Below are 24,267 nucleotides of genomic sequence, written 5' to 3' on the forward strand. Positions count from 1 at the left end.
TATGAAGAGGCCACAGGGGAAAAGTCAGTTGCTCTTTTGGAGCTGGGACAGAGCTTTACGCTACTGTACCTGAGCGAAGAGCAATAAGATTTTTTTTATTCGTTCATGGGATGTGGGCATCGCTGGCAAAGCCAGCATTTATTGCCCATCCCTAATTGCCCTTGAGAAGGTGGTGGTGAGCCGCCTTCTTGAACCACTGCAGTCCGTGTGGTGACGGTTCTCCCACAGTGCTGTTAGGGAGTTCCAGGATTTTGATCCAGCGACGATGAAGGAATAACGATATATTTCCAAGTCGGGATGGTGTGAGACTTGGAGGGGAACATGCAGGTGGTGTTGTTCCCAAGTGCCTGCTGCCCTTGTCCTTCTAGGTGGTAGAGGTCGCGGGTTTGGGAGGTGCTGTCGAAGAAGCCTTGGTGAGTTGCTGCAGTGCATCCTGTGGATGGTACACACTGCAGCCACTGTGCGCCGCTGGTGAAGGGAGTGAATGTTTAGGGTGGCGGATGGGGTACCAATCAAGCGGGCTGCTTTGTCCTGTGTGGTGTCAAGCTTCTTGACCGTTGTTGGAGCTGCACTCATCCATTAATATAGCAATCACTCAGAAAGGAGATTGTCGGTTACTGCTAATTTAAGGATAGTTTTGTGCAGTTGGCCTCCACCCATCATGAACTGGATTGAGATTGGTTGGATGTGAAATTGAGGATGAGCAAAAACTTTGATCCCAGCAGCTGGCTGGATTTGAACCCAGCAAGAGGCAATCAAGTCTCTGAAGGGAAGGTTAGATACACTCCTGACTTGTGCCTTGTGGATGGTGGAAAGGCTTTGGGGAGTCAGGAGGTGAATCACTCACCGCAGAATACCCAGCCTCTGACCTGCTCTTGTAGCCACAGTATTTATATGGCTGGTCCAGTTAAGTTTCTGGTCAATGGTAACCCCCAGGATGTTGATGGTGGGGGATTCAATATGGTAATACTGTTGAATGTCAAGGGGAGGTGGTTACACTCTCTTTTGTTGGAGATGGTCATTGCCTGGCACGAATGTTACTTGCCACTTATCAGCCCAAGCCTGGATGTTGTCCAGGTCTTGCTGCACGCAGGCACGGATTGCTTCATTATCTGAAGGGTTGCGAATGGAACTGAACACTGTGCAATCATCAGCGAACATCCCCATTTCTGACCTTATGATGGAGGGAAGGTCATTGATGAAGCAGTTGAAGATGGTTGGGCCTAGGACACTGCCCTGAGGAACTCCTGCAGTAATGTCCTGGGGCTGAGATGATTGGCCGCCAACAACCACTACCATCTTCCTTTGTGCTAGGTATGACTCCAGCCACTGGAGAGTTTTCCCTTTGATTCCCGTTGACTTCAATTTTACTAGGGCTCCTTGGTGCCACACTTGGTCAAATGCTGCCTTGATGTCAAGGGCAGTCACTCACCTCACCTCTGGAATTCAGCTCTTTTGTCCACGTTTGGACCAAGGCTGTAATGAGGTCTGCAGCCGACTGGTCCTGGCGGAATCCAAACTGAACGTTGGTGAGCAGGTTATTGATGAGTAAGTGCCGCTTGATAGCACTGTCGACAACATCTTCCATCACTTTGCTGATGATTGAGAATAGACTGATGGGGTGGTAATTGGCTGGATTGGGTTTGTCCTGCTTTTTGTAGACAAGACATACCTGGGCAATTTTCCACATTGTCGGGTAGATGCCAGTGTTGTAGCTATACTGGAACAGCTTGGCTAGAGGCGCAGCTAGTTCGGGAACACAAGTCTTCAGCACTACTGCCGGGATGTTGTCGGGGCCCATCGCCTTTGCTGTATCCAGTGCACTCAGCCGTTTCTTGATACTACATGGAGTGAATTGAATTGGCTGAAGACTGGCTTCTGTGATGGTGGGGATCTCGGGAGGAGGCAGAGATGGATCATCCACTCGGCACTTCTGGCTGAAGATGGCTGCAAACGCACCATAAATGACCAGATAATGTTTGTGAAGTTGGTTGAGGGATAAATATTTTCCAGGACACCGCGCATGCTGTTCTTTGCGTAGGGCTATAGCATCTTTTACATCTACTTTTCAGGGCAGGTGGAGCCTCTGTTTAACATCTCATCTGAGAAAAGACACCTGTGACAGTGCAGCACTCCCTCTGCGCAGTGTCAGTCTAGATTATGTGTTCAAATCTCTGGAGAGGGGCTTGAACCAACAACCTTTTGATTCAGAGGTGAAAGTGCTCCCACTGAGCAAGGACTGGCACCTACTTTGACCTGTATTCAGTGTAGCAATTCTAAATAAAATTAACCACTCAACTGCACAATCTGTTAAATGCTTGTTTTATTTACTATATTCCAACAACCCACCTTGACTACATCTCAAAAAATGAACACATAGGTAGCTTTGTATGTTACTGCTCTTTCACCCCAACCGCTGTGTTCAAAGCCAGTCCAGGATGATGGCACTGAGGATCCTGCCCATATGGAAACATTTTTACTGTATGAATCAGAGAAAGGCACCAGGCAGAAAACTATGGATAATAACTGGTACCTTCACACAGTGGGTGTAATAATGGCTAGTTTGGTAAATGGGGTGGGAAGAAGTCCCAGCATTATTTGTGCTCCTCAAAAGTTGGGATTGTGCAAGGCACATAGGAACACCGTCACCTCCAAATTCCACTCCAAGTGACACGCCATCCTGACTTGTTCCTTCATCGTCGCTGGGTCAAAATCCTGGCACTCCCGATGTAACAGCGCTGTGGGAGTGCAGCCCAGTGATTCAAGAAGGTGGCCACCATCTTCTCAAGGGCAGCTAGGGATGGGCAATAAATGCTGGCGTTGCTTGCAACACCCATATCCCAAGAATGAATTAAAAAAGAAATAGCATGATAAAGATCAGTACAAGATAGGTCAGAAGGGTATGAGGCACTGTTTACACACTGCTTGCTGTGACGTATGGATTAGGTATCTGAAGGACTGAGCATGGGTTACAAAACCTCCACTGAGAATTGGAGGCCATGCAAGTCCCAGCTCATTCATCCTTCCCTCCCTCCCAACGATCTACAACGATTTGAGATTTTCAGTCCTTTACCTTGAAGGCTACTCCCACGTATCGGTCACATTGTGTGAAGAAGTGCTTCCTGGCCCTTTCTGAAGTCAAGGTTACACTGAACCAGAGTAACCTTTTCTATTGTACAAGGGGAGCTTTACATTTACGTTGTGCAATAACAGAGTATGTGCTGCTACCACCGGATGTTAAAGTGGGAGTATTCTCTGTCCCCCCCCTCCCCCCTCTCACTAGCACCTGAGTGCAAATCCAGCGGGCAATGCAGGCAGGATGATCCAGGCTGTGGTTTGCTATACAACATCTTACAATGAACCAGTCGTCATGGCTGAAGGTGATCGCTTCAACTACCTCACTTGTTTTTTGCGCTCATCAAGCCAAAGGCTGGGGAACCAAACTCTTCCCCTTTCAAGGACCCAGCGGCAGTATCAAGCACTCCCACATTGATCCTAGCACTGCCAGAGTAAAGCTCCCTCTCCTCCACCTCAATCCCTGACCTACACCAGTGTGACATTATTTTCCATTTCCCACACCGGCCATCCTGTGGCCTCAAAGTGGAATTCCCAATTATTGCCAAATTAGGGACAGTTTTTGGTTGTGGGCTTATATCCACATGGAAATGGACTGAGACTGGCCAGTTTCACACAGCACTCTTACAGCCAGCAGACAGAGGAGACATTTATCATGCCAGAGTGGGCTAAATTTGTACCCAGGTCCCAGAGGTGAAAGGTCAGTATCTCAGCCATTATGCTACCCTGTTCACTGAAGTACCTCACTTGTATATTAAAAGGAAGCAAATCCTGAATGAATAATAATCCACATCATTCCTCTTGCCTTGAGCAGCTCTCAATACAAAGAATTCACCCCAGCTGTGAATAACCAGCAGCCACACAACGCCCCCGGCCACCTGGACTGTGGCTATTTTCCAATCAAAACATCTTTCTCAGCACTCTGGCAAAGCCCTGACGAGCAAAAAAGGGAGGTTAATGCCCCTTCCGATTCACCACCACAGCTCCTTAGTAAAGGCATCTGCTCATTACACTGTGCAAAGTAGTGCTTCTGGCAATGCATGGTCACCCGAGGGCTAGGATCCACATGAAATCCCAGGCAAAACTGCACAGGATAGGACTACGGCCACCGATCTTCACAGAAAAATGGACATAACTGCAGATGATGATCTCACAACACCAATAAAATGCTGGAACCCCCAATTCAGTAGAAACACATTTGATTTATTCACTCACTATAACCTCACGACCCTGGATAGAATCTCAATAAAGTACCGAAAGGTGAGAATCATAAATTAAAAACTTTCCTGCTTCCAACATTTTTGAGATGAAACTGCATTCTTATGCTGCCCAGCTAATCTTTATTTAATACAACAGGTTTATTTCAAGAGCCTTTTAATATTAAACAATAGTAAACAACAATGATTTTTTTTGGACAATGGGAAAAAAGAGCTCTATTAAACACCCCAATATTCTATACACGCAGATAGCAAAATACAATCGAAATCTTGGAATTTCAAAAAACAACGTAGAAATCGTTTTTTTTAAAATAAAGTGACTATTCACAACTATTGAATTTAAATATACAGGTACAAGTATGGGTCACTACCTTCCTGTAGGAATCTTTGACAGTTGCAGCACTCCTTGGGAGGCGGTCGTTGGCAATCTTTAATGCTATCCAGTGTCAGGTTTCCTGTATTTGTAGGTAAGACTTCCCATTACCTTCTTGAAGGTTGGTGTTTAACACACCTTATCTATCATAAACAGTTCGTTCCATGATCTACAGTGTAAAGGACTCCAATGTAGCAGAATACGAGGCAGGACTTGAAAGTGCGATTTTCTTCCTCACCTGATCCAACGCCTCCTGCTTCTCCTTCAGAATTTGTTTGAGGCGATTTATTTTTTCCTCTCGCACTGTTTCATCCACCTCGAGTGGGTTGGACGGTGAGAGGCCTGCAGGGCTTTCCTGCTCGGGGGGGTGGGGTTTACAACAGGATGGAGACGCGCTCTTCTCCTCCTTGGCAGTCAGACTGCTCAGCTCGAGCGAGGATGAAACTTCGGGACAGCGTGACAGTATTGGAGCAGGATTCTCGACAGTCTCCGGGCTTTCTACATCAAGGTCCCTGCAAGACTCCATTTGGGAATCAGCAAAGGTTTCAGAACATGTGTCCTCTTCATGGTGTTTTCTCCTCTTTGCATTTACAGATTGATCAGTCAAGTCCAGGTTTAGACAGCCAGAGGTCTGAGTCTCTTCTTCAACCTACATGGAAGATTTAAAAGGATTAGTGTGTCTTTATCATTTAGAGAAGGATAGGACAGAGCATATGGAGGGCACCAGTGCTTCTCCATCCTTAGCTTAAACCCAAAAGTCTCACCTTTAAGGCACTAAGTCTAGTAGTGATCCTAATGTTTGTGTGAGTAATTACTAAATTATTTTCTGCTAAAATTTGAAGACTCTGCCTTTGCAAATGCAGGGCAGAGATGGTCCAACTGGCAAGGATAATAATGGCAGTTGGCTCCAATTAAAATCCACAAACTAAACCAGAATATGATTATAGAACTCAAACTGTAAAATGCTCAATATATAGGACTGCGACAGGATCGCTCGGTTCTGATTATTAAAACACTTATAATTTAGTTAACTGATAAACGTGAAGCCAACCAAAAGTGTATTTATACTGCAACTTCAGCATTGCTGCATAGTTGCTGTATAAAGCTGGAGGCCAGGCCTCACCTGACTCCAGAGGGATGACTACCTGAGGGAGATAATTTCACAGTGTCAAACCGAGTTTACAGATGCTCAGGGTTTCTTCGATCACCAAGACACTTCTTAAACCTGCCCGGAGTTCATTTAAAATTTGAGACATTTCATTCCAAGTAACTCATATTCACCATCAGCAGTTTTAGATCTATACAGTCTTTGAAGGTTGGTCAAAAAACTAGGATTTTAAGCATCTGGTCCTTCCATTTCTATCCTGCTCATCACCTGGTCCTCACTGAATCAGAGCGAAGGCTAATACAAAGACGAGACTTTATGAGTGGGGCTAGTCTCCTACTGATCTCTCCCCCAGAGTTGTTCCACTACCAAGAAGTAGCCCATTAACAGCTCATCCAAAGAGGGGCAAAACTTGTGTGTTCAGGGTGGCTAAATTTCAGCGCCCAAGTCTTTGGTTCAAACTTGGGTTCTCAATGCCATTCCAGCATTGATACTAGAAGATTGATTCCTCCCTGCACTCAAGGCAACAACCTCAAGCAAATATTAAATAGCATAAATTGTCAGTCACCATTTTTGGATAAGATGATAAAAGTACATTTTTAAAAAAACTCAACAAACCAGGATTGCGGCCAGTATACGGCTCAAGACTGGCGACAGCTACTTCATGTACCATCATGGAAAACCCAAGTAGGAAAGGCCATTGAGGACCCTGCCTCATGACTTTCCCTCCTGTGCAACCATTTGATCACAGGAGGAGCCCACCAGAGGGTAAAACAGCGAAATCAAGAGAAAAACAAAACTTCTTAATAAAGAAAACAAGCTAATTGCTGAGGCAGAATCACATCTTGGGGAGGGGAGAGGAGAGGATGAGGAGTTAAAAAAAGCCAGGTAGCCTATTGACGAACCAGAATACAATGATATACCTTTCTTTAGCTGAAGGGTGACCCTATATATTGATATATGATATATAAGCCCACTTTCTTTCTTCATTAGCTATACTTCAAATGCCACAGGCAATTCCTTTAGGAGACAGCAGAATGGAACATAGCTTTGTTCTTTTGACAGAGATATCAAAGCAGAGAGTCAGCTTTGGAAGAGGTAACCACAAAGAGAAGGCAACACTTGGTATTATAACAATAGCAAGAGAATAAGGCCTAGTTTTTTAAACAAGAGTAAGGTGTTAGTAAATCTACCTTTATTAAAAATCTTCCATCTGCGGGCACTTCCCGTCAAATTTTCCCATTGCAAATTCCCATGGCCATATTTATAATGAAAACTGTATACAGCACCGCCACTGGCAGGAGTGTGTAATTACTGCATGACAAGTTTACATAAGCAGTTTCCATCATAAATGTGGACATGGGAATTTATAATGGAAATACATTAAAATAATGTACAACTTTACAATGGGGACTGAAAGACATCTCTGTATCCTAGTCCAGTTACCCCCAGCCCTCTAACCCCACCTGGTCTTAATCCCAATGCACACTTCCACAGGAGATCAACTGGTAAGTTTTATAATTCTGTAATTTTTTCTCTTTTCAATCCATTCCCATTAGCTGGCTGTATTGAAATCCCAGTTTATGACTTCCTCTCCCAGCCACGACAACAAAATACATAAACAGCTGTAGTAAAACTGAACAAGTACACACTACAAAAGGACAAGGTGGCTAACCTCCCTCCTTCCCTCCTCCTCCTCCTCCTCCCTCCAGTGATGGTTCAGTGAGTAGATTCACCACAACGTGATCTACCGAGAAACACAGACTCGCACGGTCCTAACTTCAAGCTGTAATGAGTCAACAGATCTTAGCCAGGCCCATTCTTCCTGCTCCCCCACTGCTATCCAGTGACCTATACTGAAGGTGCACGAGGGGACAGGCTAGCATTCGGTCATGAGGCCCCCTTAGGTGGATGCCTGCTGACACACACGAGTCAGGGTCACCTTGGAAGAACACTCACTTGTTTAAATGAGTGTTGGCGCCACAAAACTGTACCCCAGCGTGAATCATTACTTTCAGAAGAGAATTATAGCAGGAAATAAACTAACATGGCCAAGATCGACAATCAAGGCATAGGTGAAATTTTACGTACTGTTGGAATTTTCCCCTCATGATTGTCAGCCTGTTCTGATCTGCTTACATTTACCAGCAATGTGGCTCTATATTGACATTTTTCCTGGGAACCAAGGGGGAATAAAAACCCAATTGTCCATTTGTGCAGAACTTACATGATATGTATTCTACACTAAACTGGTTGTGGATTTCCAAGCTTCACAGGGAGGCAGTGGCTAATCATGTGGGAATAGGTTGCTTAACCAGTCATATCTGCAACTGGGAATTCTAGAGAAGTTCAACTTGTTTATTCGGATTCCAAAATTAGAAGCAAAGCACCAAAACAAGTCAAGATTTAACTGGTTGACGCTGCGAAAACACGAGTACAAAAAAAAACAGCACCAGGTCAATTTGAGTCGACCACAGGCATGTCCAGTGTTGGCCCAACAATGCTCTAACATTGTAACCATGGAGGGACATGTACCCACCTTCATCTCTACCCTCATGGAGACTGAACTCAAGCTTCATTCATCAATTCATCACAGAGGTTTCTGAATGTATTTTACTGTAAATAAAATTGAGCCTTTCAGGGGTCAGTCAGTGGTACCCAGACAGCATATAGCCCAGCACCCTTTTCCAGTTAGATGAGCCTATGGAATACTCCTATAATCTTGACACAGACTCACAGCATTGATCTTCTGAATACCATTTTCCCCTTCCCCTTTCAGAGCTAGACTGGAATCCAACAAAAAGTCACAACAAGCACTCTAATTCTAATGACAAAACTATTTACCAATTCATTCACTTACAATACTATCAATTCCCCTTCCTTTCCATTCTGAACGACTCCCCCATTCATAGACATTGAAATGATACAACCACCACTACACAGCCAAGAGCAGGCACTGAGCTCCCAAATTATTGCAATTCATGCAGAGTGAAGCGTGGTTTGGTTTGCCGTCTAAATTTCTAACTTCAGTTTTGTCTACCTCAGCTTTTCCTGCAGCACTAAGTGTTAACAGATCCTCACCACACTCTCAGCAAAATTAAATACCTCTTTTCTCTTCCTTCTGTATTTACTATGGAATCCATCTTCCGATTCAGAAAGACAGTCCACCAAATCCACTGAACTAGAGTTCACTGGGGGTTCTGAATATTCTTCCAATTCGGCTGGGCTAGGTGCCGTGTAGGGATCTACACCGTCTTCTGTTGCTATTGGGACATGTTTTTTTGAATAATCGGGACATTCTTCCAATGCTACTGGGCTGGGCTCCCTTGAGATAGCTGGGCACACCTCCAATAGTGCTGGGCTAAAGCTAGCTGAACATTCTTCCATTACTACTGGGCCAGGTTCTTTGGAGAGCTCTGGACATTCTTGGAATGCTACTGGGCCAGGCACCCTCGAGTGATCCGGGCATTCTTCCAAATCTGCTGGCCCGGCTTCTTTGAAAAGCTCTGGACATTCTTCCAATTCTGCTGGGTCATGCTCCCTGATGAGCTCTGGGCATTCCTCCAGTTCTGCCGGCCCAGGTTCCCGAGAGAGTTCTGGACATCCTTTCAAATCCACCGGATCAGGCTCCTTCAAGAGTTCTGGAATATATCTTATGGGACTTCCCGACCGAGATCCTGAAGTGTCAGCAACGCCTATTGTGCAGATTCTATGAAGGCAAACTCGGACATCAGCAACGATTCCTGCTTTTAACAATAAGTCTCTATCCTCAGAAAACGGAAGCCTTCTTGCACAGCTTCCTGGAAGGGACTGAGGCAACTGTTTCACAACCTGTGAAAATATGAGATGCAAGGTTTCAGTAAGAGTACTGCACTACAAAACACCACAAAGAGTAATCAGCCCCAAAGTATCCCATACAACTTTTAAAAAAAAATTTGGGGTCACATTGACAAAATTATGCGCTACATTTCCCTCCATTGGTAACTTTTAGCAAAGAAGTGGACTGGAGTGCAAAGGGAAACTGCTTGACGCTCCTGTCTACTCCTAGTTTAATTAACAAGTAGAGGGAAAAACAGATCACTATATTTTACTGCACCCCTGAGGTGAATAAAGGTTTCATGGGCAGAGATCGAGACATAACCAAAACCATCTTCAGCCCATAATTCAGCAGTTCTTCAACCACATCGCAGATTTCCCGATCAGAATGAAGAATGTGAGTACTTCACATTATCCCAGACAGTGCAGTTTTATACTGTAGTTTTACAGCTGCTCAAAGAGTTAGTGGCTGAATGGCACTTTTCTCCCCCAATACCTTCGAAAGGACATTGGCGTGTTGAATATTTAGAGAGGAAAGGTATAGGGAAACCTAGGACTTAAAAACTGAAGCATGATTCACTGAACTGAACACTTCATTTGAGGAAAAGAACCAGAGGGGAGATTAGGAGATTTTTTTTTACGCAGCGAGTTGTGATGATCTGGAATGCGCTGCCTGAAAGGGCGGTGGAAGCAGATTCAAAAGTAACTTTCAAAAGGGAATTGGATAAATACTTGAAATTTGCAGGGCTATGAGAGTGGGGAAGTGGGACTAATTGGATAGCTCTTCCAAAGAGCCAGCACAGGCACAATGGGCTGAATGGCCTCCTTCTGTGCTGTAAGATTCTATGATAGTTTAAGAGGGGACACAATCCAGAACCTTGAAAATACTGAAAAGCCTGTGAAATATATATTCTAGTCAGTTCCATAACCTGTGAGAGGAAATGGGAAACCTAGGTCTTAAAAACTGAAGTGTGATTCACTGAACTGAACACTTCAGCCGCCAACTCTTTGAGCAGCTGTAAATACTGTGATTGCAGGTGCTTAAGCAATTAGTGTGCATGTATACACACGCCTTATGCACGGAGGTAAAAAGTCGATTCTTTGGAGCACAGGAAGCTAATGAAACTTGGCGAAAACAAGAGCGATGGCGAGGAGGGCCTTACTGTGGGTGAAGACTCAAGTCACAACATTCTGAATGACTAAAGCAGAGGGAGGTGAGGAGTTCCACAGCTTTGAGGCTCTCAGAAACAATGAATTAGAGTAGGAGATGGTGTCGCAAGGCTTCATTTCAGCATGGAGAGTATGCAGAGCGGAGGAAATGAGTAGCCGGGATTATCTGCTTCTCCGTGTGCCAGTCCACAATTATCTAATTATTAAAGGGGAGTGAGTGGACGGAAAAATCAGAGGATGGTGAGCAGAGAAGCAGAAACCTCCAGGAGCAGAACATTTAAAGGAGCAATCACCATAGTATCAATGAGGGCAGGAAGAGAGGACACAGGAGACCCGGGTTGGGGGGAGGGCCATTTCAGCTCATGAAAACTAAATATAAAATTGATACTAAAAAAATTCTTTACCCAAAATGGGCAAGTTTGGAAATTTATCCAGGAAAGGTAGCACAGTCAAAGATCTTAGGGGCATTCAGCATACAATTAGATGTGAGTGTGGATGATTAAGAGTATTAGAATGATGGGCATTCGTGGGCCAACAGCCTTCTCTCATTCTTGAATGTTTCCCACGTTCTTATGAGTGCATTGATATGTCGAGTTATAATGTAAATGCAGCCTGACTCCAGAGTCAAGGCCGGATCAGACACCACAGGAAAACACCCTGTCGAAAGAGGCCTCGCTTCAGTGTATGCCGTAACACCTGATTTACACCGCAAATGTAAAGTGTCAGTGCAAACCCAAAAGTGCTTTGCACTAATGCTAAGCTGGTGAGGCAAGAATGATTGAGGGGAAAAAAGTGCTGCTTGGTACTGAGGAGGAAAGCAAGCTTCTTGGAGGCCCTTCATCAATGGGGGAGATGTGGAGTCAGTAATCAGTTAATGCAAACACATCGAGAACCTCCACAGCACCTCCGCATTGGGCTTGTCCGTTCCAACATCACATCAGTTGATGGACTGCTCTGTCACGATCAGTCTCCGAGCCCTCCGACAGATAGGGCAAGTGCTTTGAAAACACTGCCCTTCAAATCCACAGATCATTTCAAACTCAGACTGAAGCTGCCAGCAGATGGCACTCCAAGTCCATTTATGTGAAACCCTGGCTTCTGCCCATGCAAAAGAACATTTAAAAAAAACGATACTGCCTTTGTGATGTTTTGCCACAGGCGACGTGGGAGTAAAACACTTTCAATTTGGCTTTATGCCAATCACTTTTTCAGCACCAAGTGCTAAAACACACAAGGTATTGCTGAAATCACAAGTCTTTTATTACAAGTCAGTATGAACCCAATTCTCATTTAATGCAGCTCTAGTTACCTTATGCTCCTCATCAACCCCTCCAGGAAGTTCATTTCTAATATTGTTAAACCCCCCCCCACCCCCGCCCCAATCTCTGCTGCAGAAATCAAAATATTTTAAGCATGCATTAAAAGAATTGGGGAACTTAGACCTTAATGTAATCAGCCCCACCGCCCTGGGCTAGCTGCAGTGATTCACCATTGTGAGCAGAGGGAAACCATTATCAAAAGTGGACCAGATGAACAGCAGATAGTCAAATGCAGACCGACCCAGGGATGAAATGGTAGGTTCAAGGGAGGAAACAGCAGTGCCACACGACATGAAATGTTAAAAAAAAATACAATTCATGGTTTATGTGGCTACACTCCTTTTGAATTAGGTTGGAGTGCTTCATCCCCCAGAGAAGAATGGTTCCATGTCCAAGGTTGTTTCTACTTACACTATTAAATATGCAGAAACTAGGGATTGCTCAACAAACACACTGCCCAATATGACAACAGGCTCCCATTATAACAAAAGGGTCATAATTATGATCATTAACTGGATGGTTACATGGAACCCATTTGATTAGGTGCAGATATGTTAGATACTAGTTTTCAATGCTTTTCACCTGTTGGGCCAGGTCCAATCCATTCTCAACTGGATGCAGACTTGTGTCCTGGGCACCCATACCCATCCCACTGGGATCATTTAACCAGTTGGCTCTCTTTACATCACACTCCTTTCCTTTCGTGTCAAGTTCATGGCGTATTGCAGGTGAATCGGCATCCTGTATAGTAGTGGAAGTACTGAGTGAGGTTTGACTGGTTTCGATCCTCTGCTCAACAGGTCCTGGCTCGCCAAGAGACAGCCTCTGCTCAACAGGTCCTGGCTCACCAAGAGACAGCCTCTGCTCAGCCAATCTTGGTTCTCCAAGAAGTACCTTTGGCTCCAGTGGTCCTGGTTCCTTTAGAAGCAGCCTCCCTTTGTCTGCACCGGTAGGAATCTCGATGCCCTTTTGGGCCAAGAAGTACAGTTGTCCATTGAAGAGGAGCAGCGCATTTTCTCTGAATGAACTCCCAGCCTTGGTATCCAATGGGCTGCTGGAGTAAGCCTGCATTAAACTGTCCATGCTGGCCCCCTTTGCCTGCTGCTTCACAAATGTCTTCAGCACTTGAGAGGCCAGATTGTTGCAAAATTTAACGGAAACAGGTGTTGGGGTAACAGTAGCTTCCTTTCCCGACCCGTTCATTTTGGTATCTTGTCTCCATGAGGAAGACTCCTTGCTCTGCACTTTGGCCGCAGGTGAGGTGGCGGGTGTCTCCTGAACCGGATCAGCCACACCCCTAGCCCCGCGGATCAGCGGAGCTGGTTTGGGGGCCAAAGGCAAGAGGCGCTTGGCCTCGGTCACCTTAACTGGGTTCACCGGGCAGATGTAAATGGCTGTGGTGGGTTTGTTACCCTCGCCGGCCTTGGGCAGGTTGCGAGTCCCTCCAAAGATCTTCTGCTGGACTGCCATGGGCAAGGAGAAGGTGGAGACGCAGCGGACCTCGGCGTTAACAGGAATCTGGATGTAGGTCCCGGGGCTGGCCACACTCTGCGCTATCCCCGAACCAGCGGCAGGGGATGGGCTGGCGGTCGAACCACTTGCAGGAGAGGCAACGGAGCAGTGCAGCTGCTCACCGCCGCTGGCCTGGCCGCCGCTGGAGGGCTTGGGGGTCAGTGCCGTCTGGGGCTCAGGACCCAACTGGTTTTGGTTCATGGCTCCTCTGGATCCAGCCTCCTGGAAGGAGGCTCTCGAGTGAGTGCTGATGGGTGGCTGGGGGCTTTGCACAGAGAAGAGGCTGGCGTGGGAGACCCTCCACTCAACACGGTCCCGAACGCTGGCTAGATGCCTCTTAGTGTTGAGAGGCACAAGGAGGGGCAGTCCTCTGATCTTAGGGGGCTGGGTGGTGGCTCCAAGTCCTGAAAGCACAAAAAGGGGAAGATTAATTACAGGTTATACTCCAAGTAAACCAACACCTATACTGGGGAGTGTCGAATTCACAATTAAATAAACCATCCAGGTTTAGAGCAAGATCAACATAAAAACTTCTCGCAAAGAATCTTAACCCAAAACTAGCCTCCCTCCCTATCCAAATATCGGCTCTATCTGAAATGGCACTTGTTTTAGCCTGGCCCAGTAGCGCCTCTGGCTGATAGAGGTTAATGCACACTACAACCAGAGGCAGGTCTCACTTGGGTCTCAATCTGGTTTAGGCTAACTACATCCGCTCATGTTCCACAGCACACTAAGCCAAAGCAAGGCTCACTCTGGGTCCAAGTCACCCAACACAGGCAGGGGCGGGCGCTGCCCTCCAATTGTCAGTGGAAAGAAGTTTCACCGAGTTGGCACACCCCTAAGTCCAAATGATTCACTTAGCGAGAGCCGAGGGTAGGAGGATCGGCCACAGTCTCTGCCTGGGACACCGAGTGCCAATACAGGCAAAAGCAAAACCGGCGAGGGCCCCCTATATGGGTTTGTGCTCCCTGTTTTTCAGCGGTTTAGCGATGACTAGGTATCCACACGTGGGGTAAACAGATTTGCTCTGTTCTTGGACACCTCTTACTTCTGTCTGGGTCAACAAATATCATGTCTCGCGGGGCTTCTCCCCTCTATCTAGGTGCCAGTACCCCGATAGTAATTTGCCATTTGGCGCTATGCAGTTAAAACATGGGGGTGGGAGGACCTTGAAACCCAAGTTGACTGGAAACCTGATACTTGCTCTTGGTGAATGAACGATCTGCCTTTAATCTGTGCTAAGCGGCCGCCCTCTCCAAAACTCAAATTCGCTCACAGCTGTTCCCACAGATGCAACAAAGCTGATGGTCTAACTCTGTGAACACAGAGTGCTTGGGGCCGAGGAACAAGAAACAGCTGAAAACGGTTGACTGAGACAGTGAAGAGCTGAGCCTGAATGCCAATATAATGAATTACTCAATCGTTTCAATGTTAGCATTTTAGCCACCCCACCCCATCAAGAAGTGAAAATATGGAATCATTCACTTGGAGATGGCTGGTTGTTTCTGACACGGTTTTCAGCTGTACTGTGCTGGGTTCCCTGCCAAATGCCTAGAAAGTTCACCAATTACACATTACGTTAGATTATATTTAGGATCCAGTCCAAGGATATTAAGGAGTGCTGGTCACCTCCCAATATAACCGCTCACCAACAGAATTAGCGCTACAAAAATTAGTCAATTTACAATTACACTGAAATACATGAAAATGAGCCCTAGCAAGTTGAAATCAGAAACCAGAATGTCTGTTTGCTTCTAAAATTGAGCCACTTCCTGTTCACAACACAGTAGGGTGTTAGTATCTCTGAACATCAAATGTACAGGCGTCAGCAGCTGACCCTGGGTTAAACTGCAAAGAAAAGCCACAGTAGCACAGAAGGCCATGGAAGTATGTGTTTTAACGTATAATCTGACGGAATTATCAAAACAGTGATATGTTGGGGGGGGGGGATCGTGGTCCTTAACATTTCCGTAGGAAGGAGAAAATTTATTTTGCTTTTCTATACAAAAATAAACATTCACACAAACATATAAACACACAGATTCATATGAACAGATATATATACACACTCACACAGGCACAGGCACAGGCACAGATACTTAGACTCATGCATTCTCACACAAACACATAGACACACATAGCAAACACATTCAAAAACATACATTCTCAGAAAGATACACCCATACACTCACACGCAGACACAAACATACAAGCAAATACATATACATACATATACATACAAATGTACACATATATATACATAAACACAAAGACTCCCTTCTATACCGATTGAAGGGCATACATTATGAATGTTCAATTGGAGGAGGAACCAAACATGTAGAACAGTTGGTTGTGCACTATGTCACTTAGATTGCACAATCACCATCTGAACTTATCCACTGTGGAATAAATGGTGAATGTGAGTGAAAAACACAACGTTCGCTACTGCTTAATGAAGGGGCCCAACGGCTATTGTAATGGGAGCAGGAGCGGCCATTCAGTTTTGGACTTTCTCAGATCATGTGAAGAAAGCAAGACCTGAAGGTGGTCGCAATTAAGTCCCAATCCCCTTCTGGAACTTTGCCGGTTGATTTTCGAAAGAAAGTGAGATTTTGCTCCGGGAAAGTAATTTGTAAGCTTTGGTGGCGATTGATCGAATCGTTTGGTCGAGTGCTATGAAATGATCCCTGGATCTGCAATGGTTTCACCTTGAGAGAGCACAGGATGGGAGGAAATCCGACAAAGCAACCTGACAAGGACAGGAGAGCCGGTGATCACCACTGGAGGGCGCTCCTTCTAACCTGCGCGGGAAGTGTGACGGGTGGAGTAGGAACCAGCGCTGCCTAGTGGCCACAACTGGTCAGCGCACCCCCAGCCCCGCTACACCTGGCGGACCCTGCACTGACCCACAGATGGTCAGCACACCCCCAGCCCCGCTACACCTGGCGGACCCTGCACTGACCCACAGATGGTCAGCGCACCCCCAGCCCCGCTACACCTGGCGGACCCTGCACTGACCCACAGATGGTCAGCGCACCCCCAGCCCCGCTACACCTGGCGGACCCTGCACTGACCCACAGATGGTCAGCACACCCCCAGCCCCGCTACACCTGGCGGACCCTGCACTGACCCACAGATGGTCAGCACACCCCCAGCCCCGCTACACCTGGCGGACCCTGCACTGACCCACAGATGGTCAGCACACCCCCAGCCCCGCTACACCTGGCGGACCCTGCACTGACCCACAGATGGTCAGCACACCCCCAGCCCCGCTACACCTGGCGGACCCTGCACTGACCCACAGATGGTCAGCACACCCCCAGCCCCGCTACACCTGGCGGACCCTGCACTGACCCACAGATGGTCAGCGCACCCCCAGCCCCGCTACACCTGGCGGACCCTGCACTGACCCACAGATGGTCAGCGCACCCCCAGCCCCGCTACACCTGGCGGACCCTGCACTGACCCACAGATGGTCAGCGCACCCCCAGCCCCGCTACACCTGGCGGACCCTGCACTGACCCACAGATGGTCAGCACACCCCCAGCCCCGCTACACCTGGCGGACCCTGCACTGACCCACAGATGGTCAGCACACCCCCAGCCCCGCTACACCTGGCGGACCCTGCACTGACCCACAGATGGTCAGCACACCCCCAGCCCCGCTACACCTGGCGGACCCTGCACTGACCCACAGATGGTCAGAGAGGGCGAGTACAATCCAAGAACCATTCTTATAACTCTTTCCCACACTGACTCCATCAAATGAACGGTGGGGTAACCTGATCTACCAAATCTCCTTACCAGCTACAATATTCCTGACTGCATCTGGTTATTTATAACTAGTCCATATTTAAAGCGGAAGGGACCAAGATTGGAACTCAGAGTCTACTTCCAGTGAAGAGCGGAGAGCTTCGCCCCTCTAGTCTCATAAAGTTATGAGTTAGATTTTAAAACCATTCACCAGTCTGGAAGATTGTACGGTCCTTAAAACGAACCAGGAGTTAGAAGTGTCCCACTGTGACATGGGCTACCTGGTTTAGCACTCTTGTCTGGAGGGGAGTAATCTTTGCAGTGTGACTGAACCCGGCCTCAGTTTTCACTGCAAGGCGATGTTGTTTTCTCTCTCTGAATTTAGGAAGTAAATATCAAAAGGTCAGCACTGCCACATCAGTCGGGATGGATCTCCTGTAACGCCCCTCAATGCGAATAGCCGTGACTCCCGTATGCAGACTTTCTCAAATCGGAGCCGGTCGCTAATGGGCCCAGAGAAAGGTTGAAATCTGCCGCCATCCTCGCTACTAATAAGACCCACTGGGCAGCACCTCGGAGTCCTATTGCTTCACCCTGCAATACTCCAGCTGGCCCCAGACACGTGCGGCCCATGCAACGATTCGTTCGACTCCCCTTGCTGGGGAAATTTAAAAGACTGACAAAATGCACCTGGGGTGTGCACGCCCAATTAATGCATTGAGGAACTTCTAACTGGAGGGCAGAGAGATGAAGACGCCTTTGCCTATAAGGATGGCAGACCAGGTTTTAAGGCGAGCTCATAGGAGCGAAAGTAGAAGAGACCCGTCTTTCCACCTTGTGCAAGAGAGTAAGTGTATGCTTTGTGTATAAACCCGCGCTACTCGACCGTTTAAACAATCACCACTGTGTCTTTCCTGTTTTGATAATGCTAGATTAAACATTAAACTTAATATTCAAGACTCGTGCAGCAGCAATCTGTAGTTCCCATAAGGTATATCACAAAGCACCATATCTGCACAGTGCCTTGTGAGCAGTCTGATCTATACCTGCAGTAATAGCACAAGGAGCAAGAAAGTTGAGATTGCACAGGGACCCAAATATAAGCCAGGGGATAAGGGCAGAATAGAGGCGCGATACACAAGGGTGCGGGGCTATAAATGCAGTAGGGACTAAATAACACGTCAAGTTATGACTGAGTGGGACGGGCCGGCTTCATTCTCAGCCCCAATTACACTGCAATATCCCGTTATGGTCCTTGTTTTTATACACTTTCCGTCTTCAACGCCCGATCAGCGGTGGACCCATTGCCTCGGCCGGTGGGCTGCCCTCCCAGTCTGGTTTGGTTCAGGTCCAGACTGCCATCCCCAAACTCCATCTAATCAAAGCCGGAGCAAATCCCAGCGCCCCCCGCCCTACCCCAAAAAAACCTCCTAGAAAGCCAAAGGGAAGGCCCAGAGCGCAGACATTAATCGCAACTAACTTCAGGCTTACCCAGAGTTGAAGTAGGGAGTTGCCACAAGGAACTGCAATCGGAGATCATAAAACCAGAACACATCAGACTCATTAATCTCGTCAAACAGGCCCATTTTGGGGTTAATGTCATTTAACTAGCATAGTCTTTCAGACAACAGAGAGCTTATTGTACCATGGACTACCACTAGAGGCTTCCAGCTTCCTCTGGAAAAGTAAACAGCATTGTACTCCTCGAAAAAACTACACGCCACCAAGCAGGACTGAAAATCAAATCTCCCAGCTCAGGCACTGCACAGCACCGTTATAGTCCAATCTAACCGGTCCCAACAACCTGTCTCGCCCCAACCTCAAGAGCCCGCTTCACTTCCATTTACTACCCTCTCCCTCCGGTGGTCCTAAGATTTGAACCCAGGTCCCAGCCATAAAAGGCCAGTGTGCTGTTTTGTACATATCAATAAGCATTGGGTGGCATTGGGAACAACTGCAAGTACCCCAGCTCTAATTTAAGGAACCCATCACTAATAAAGGGACATCTTCCCAAGCGGAAAGTGACAATCATATATTAAAAAACAATTTTCAACTTTGGGTCAATAGATGCAACTCCCTGTGATGCCCAGTGGTTGCAGAAGCTTCCACTAAACATGGACAGTGGTTATGGTACTGGACTAGCAACTCAGAGGTGGTGAGGTTAAATCCTGCCATGGCAAGTTCATGGTAATTTATGGGCTGGTAGCAAAATGTGACCATGGAATCTACTGGTGACACGGGAAGGAACATTGGAACAAAAGCCTACTCCGCCATTCTATTAGATCATGGCCGGACTGTAACTCAGCTCAATTTGCTGGCCTTTGATCCATATCCTTTGATACCTTCACCTAGATATCAACCACATCCCAAGAACAAATGTAAAATAATAGTGGTGATATTCCATGGTCATCCTGGTTTACTGAAGGGAAAGGGAACCTGCCAGCCATATTCTGTCTCCCCTCCATGGGACTCCAGCCCCACACTATGTAGTTGACTCCGAGCAACCAGGGATAGGCAGTAAATACCATCTTACCAGTGTCAGCCATGTATAAAAAGGTGCGACACCTAGTGGTGATATTCCATGGTCATCCAGGCACTTACTTGGGCAAGCAGTCGGAGAGCGCCAGTCCTGTGACCCTTAGTATCCTGGGCTTGAGTGCGGCCAATCTCCCCAAGCCCAGAAGTAAATCCACCAGGAGGTCCCTCCCACTTGTGTAACTTCAGCCACTACAAACATCACCGGAGAAAAGTGCAATGAGAAATTAAGGAGCTTCCCTTTCGAAGAGCAGAGGGGCCAGGATCCACCCTGCTCTCGGCATGATCCCTCCTACCACAGTGAATCATCATCAGTGTACCTCAGATCATGATTTTGAACAAAGTGAAGTTCTATGAAACTCTGGTGTAATGTACAGCACTCCCCCAATCACTAACACAAGCTCACGTTTATCTTTTTCTCCTGTACGGGAAAACAAAGATCCAAACAGACCAGTTTCCGTTTACTGGGGGCAGCTAATAACTGCTATGGAGTTAGCTGGAGAGCAAAGGGGCTGAATTATATAGGACTTCTGCAATGTTAGTTTTTCCCTGTCTATCCCAGTCTGCGACTCCATTAAACTGCAGATAATTCTACTAATGCTTAGTCAATAACTTGGTTAATAGTGAATTAACAAAAGCAAGCTAGTGTTAACTTCTGGTGTATTTTAGCTAATGATATGTCATTTCCTGTTCTCATCTGGTGACACTACGTTTAAGGTTTGCAAACAGCCAGTGGCTGCTATCAATTAAGTCTGAAGCATCCACTTGGTTTGGTCGATAAAAAGACAACTGATGCTGTTATTGGGAATTAGATGCTGCTGCAGCATTTAGTTCACTAGAAGCTCTCACGTCCTTCAAAACCAACTTTCACACCCTGTTTCCAAGACCTTGTTAACAAAATCGCTAAATGAGGAGAGATTCTACCTATAAACGCAAGTAGTAACTAAGTAACCAACACGTTTGTCTTAGTTTATCTGACATTAAAAAGCTTGGGATGAGAAGTTAACTCAACATGCTCTCGAAGTAGTGTACTACTCCGGACTAGAGCTTTCGTCAGCCTACAAGCACTGCTGGTTTCTATCTATTTCAGCTAACAGAAGGATCTGTCCATCCATGTCCCATAGTGTTCCAGTGCAGCGACTGCTTGGCCTTGAACAGATAAGGATTGACCAATGGGTGTAGGGAGCCCCAATGAGGCAGGTTCACTCCAATAGGTACGCTTCAGAGCGCCCCCTGGTGGCGGCAGGTAAATACCATTCACTGATTGGATATTCGCCAGAGGGGCTGCCCCAATCTGCACACCCTTCTGACCCACATTGGGTGCTTGATCGACACTCAACTGGCCTCTACAACCCAGTGAGCCTGCAGTCCAAAGGTAATTTGGAAGTAACCTGAATGGAATTAATGCCCAAGATCTCCTGCACAGAAGAGGTGAACCTCTTCACTACATCAGAGAACCTCTGTTTATAACGACTTTGCAATAGACAAGTTCTAGTACTGCTGAGTTATGATGAAATCTGCCTTTATTTTTATCTAAAAGGTAACCTGACATCTGCATTTAAAAACGATTAGTCTGCTCTGATGAAAGGGTTCCTTGGCCTGCCTTATCTCTTTCAGATCACTTTTTCTAAAGACCCATAAGGATACACTGGGTTTCAATTGAAGACCCATTTTTAAATGTCACTCCACTCCACTCCACTCCACTCCACTCCACCGTCCCTCTGAAAAACTACAACCAGTTATCTATTGAAAGATCTTGTAATAAAAGCTGTTGGATCCACCTGAATGCATCGTGCTCTGTGTATCTCCACATTCACAGCCTATCTGACTGGCTGTTTCTCTCTCTTCGTCTGTCTCTTTCCCTCTCAATCTGTGTGTGTGTCTCTCTATCTGTCTGTCTGTCTCTATCTTTAACTCTATCTAACTACTACCTGTCTCTCTCTCGTCTGTCTGTCAGCGCCGCTGTGCACCCCCACCCCACCCCAGCCTCTCGCTCCCTGTCTGTCTGTCTCTCTCTCGTCCTCCAGTGCCGCCCTGTGGGCCCCCCCCCACCACCACCAGCCTCTCTGTCTGTCTGTCTGTCTACCTCTCTCTCTCTCTCTCTCTCTCCCCTCCCCCTCTCTCTCTCTCTCTTTTTCTTTCTCTATCTTTTTCTCTCTATATCTATATCTTTGTCTCTCTCTCTCTCCCTGTGTGTCTGTCTGTCTGTCTCTCCCCCTCTCTCTGTCTCTTTCTCTCTGTTTTTCTTTCTCTCCCTCTCACTGTCTCTCTCTCCCCCTGTCTTTTTTTTCTTTCTCTCTCTCTCTCCCCCCTCTCTCTCTCTCTCTGTCTGTTTTTCTTTCTCTCCCTCTCTTTCCCCCCCTCTCTCTTTCTCCCCCCCTCTCTTTCTCTCTCTCCCCCCCTCTCTTTCTCTCTCTCCCCCCCCCTCTCTCTTTCTCTTTCCCCCCCCCTCTCTTTCTCTCTTCCCCCCCTCTCTTTCTCTCTCTTTCCCCCCCTCTCTTTCTCTCTCTTCTTCCCCCCCTCTCTTTCTCTCTCTTCCCCCCCCTCTCTTTCTCTCTCTTCCCCCCCCTCTCTTTCTCTCTCTTTCCCCCCCCTCTCTTTCTCTCTCTTCCCCCCCCCCTCTCTTTTCTCTCTCTTCCCCCCCCCTCTCTTCTCTCTCTTCCCCCCCCTCTCTTTCTCTCTCTTCCCCCCCCTCTCTTTCTCTCTCTTCCCCCCCCCTCTTTCTCTCTCTTCCCCCCCCCTCTCTTTCCTCTCTTCCCCCCCCCTCTCTTTCTCTCTCTTCCCCCCCCTCTCTTTCTCTCTCTTCCCCCCCCCTCTCTTTCTCTCTCTTCCCCCCCCTCTCTTTCTCTCTCTTCCCCCCCCCTCTCTTTCTCTCTCTTCCCCCCACCCTCTCTTTCTCTCTCTTTCCCCCCCCCCTCTCTTTCTTTCTCTTCCCCCCACCTCTCTTTCTCTCTCTTCCCCCCCCTCTCTTTCTCTCTTCCCCCCCCTCTCTTTCTCTCTCTCCCCCCCCCTCTCTTTCTCTCTCTCCCCCCCCCTCTCTTTCTCTCTCTTCCCCCCCCCTCTCTTTCTCTCTCTTCCCCCCTCTCTTTCTCTCTCCACTCTATCTCTCTCCCTCCAGCGCCGCTCTCTGGTCCCCCAGCCTCTCGCTCTCTCACCACCCTCTCTCCCTCTCCCCCCTCTCTCCCCCTGTCTCTCTCTCTCCCATCTCTCTCTCCCTCTCCCTCTCCCCCCTGTCTCTCTATCTCCCTCCTCTCCTCCCTCCTCTCTCCCCCTCCCCCTCTCTCTCTCTCCCCCCTCTCTCTCTCTCCCCCCCCTCTCTCCCCCCCCTCTCCCTCTCTCCCCCCCCTCTCCCTCTCTCCCCCCCCTCTCCCTCTCTCCCCCTCCCCTCCCTCTCTCTCTCTCCCCCTCTCCCCCTGTCTCTCCCTCTCTCCCCCTCCCCCTCTCTCTCTCTCTCCCCTCTCCCTCTCCCCCCTCTCTCTCTCCCTCTCTCCCCCTCTCTCTCTCTCTCTCCCCTCTCCCTCTCTCTCTCCCCCCTCTCTCTCTCCCTCTCTCCCCCTGTCTCTCTATCTCCCTCTCTCACCACTCTCTCTCCCCTCCCTCCCTCCCTCCCTCTCCTCCTCCCTCCCTCCCTCCCTCCCTCCCTCCCTCCCTCTCCCTCCCTCCCTCCCTCTCCCTCCCTCCCTCTCCCTCTCTCTCCCCCTCCCCTCCCTCCCCCCCCCTCCCCTCCCTCCCCCCCCCTCCCCTCCCTCTCTCTCCCTCTCCCCCCTCTCCCTCCCCTCCCCTCCTCTCCCCCTCCCCTCCCTCTCCCTCCTCCTCTCCCCCTCCCCTCCCTCTCCCTCCTCCTCTCCCCTCCCCTCCCTCTCCCCCTCCCCTCCCTCTCTCCCTCCCCTCCCTCTCTCTCTCTCCCTCTCTCTCTCTCTCTCCCTCTCCCCCTCCCCTCTCTCCTCCTCTCCTCTCTCCCTCCAGCCTCTCGCTCTCTGCCCTCCGCCAGTGGCCGGCCGTGAAATGGCGGCACTGGGGCACGTCAGAGTTCCGATGTCAGCCCAGGCGACCCCGCCACAGCCCGGAGAGGCAGCGGCTCCCCGCCCGGCCCCCGTTACTGAGCGGAGAGGCCTAGAGGCCCGCGAGCATCGGAGGAGCCGGGGACTGGGTCCAGGCTCGGTCCGGCCGGGATGATGCGGGCCCGGCGGTGACCGAGCCCCGGCCCCGGCTGGGCTGCGAGCGGTGCCGCGCTCGGAGTGAATTCAAGCGGTTACCTACGGAGTCTGGTCCGGCCCCGCCGTGTCCTCGGGCCGCTCCCCGCCGTGTCGGTGCCCCGCGGAAGGTGCTGTGTGACCAGTCCGGCTGAGCGCGTCCCTCCGGCTCCGGCTCCGGCCGCTGCCACCCCGCGCTG

At 48.3% G+C, this 24,267-nt stretch overlaps 1 protein-coding gene across 1 annotated transcript in view; it reads right to left on the reverse strand.

The window, feature by feature from the left end:
- Positions 1-2,306: 2,306 nt before the first annotated feature.
- The window catches only part of LOC137344319 (uncharacterized), a 35,297-nt gene continuing 13,336 nt past the window's right edge, over positions 2,307-24,267 (reverse strand). Inside the window, exons 2-5 of the mRNA XM_068007180.1 lie at positions 24,131-24,264; positions 12,658-13,991; positions 8,876-9,601; positions 2,307-5,314 (exon numbers count right to left, since the gene is read on the reverse strand). Of these exons, the coding sequence (XP_067863281.1) occupies positions 4,835-5,314; positions 8,876-9,601; positions 12,658-13,991; positions 24,131-24,264 (2,674 nt within the window). The 3' untranslated portion in view covers positions 2,307-4,834. The remainder of the gene's footprint in view (positions 5,315-8,875; positions 9,602-12,657; positions 13,992-24,130; positions 24,265-24,267) is intronic.

The sequence above is a fragment of the Heptranchias perlo genome, chromosome 27 (genome assembly GCF_035084215.1).
Source record: "Heptranchias perlo isolate sHepPer1 chromosome 27, sHepPer1.hap1, whole genome shotgun sequence".
NCBI classification, from domain to species: Eukaryota; Metazoa; Chordata; class Chondrichthyes; order Hexanchiformes; family Hexanchidae; genus Heptranchias; species Heptranchias perlo.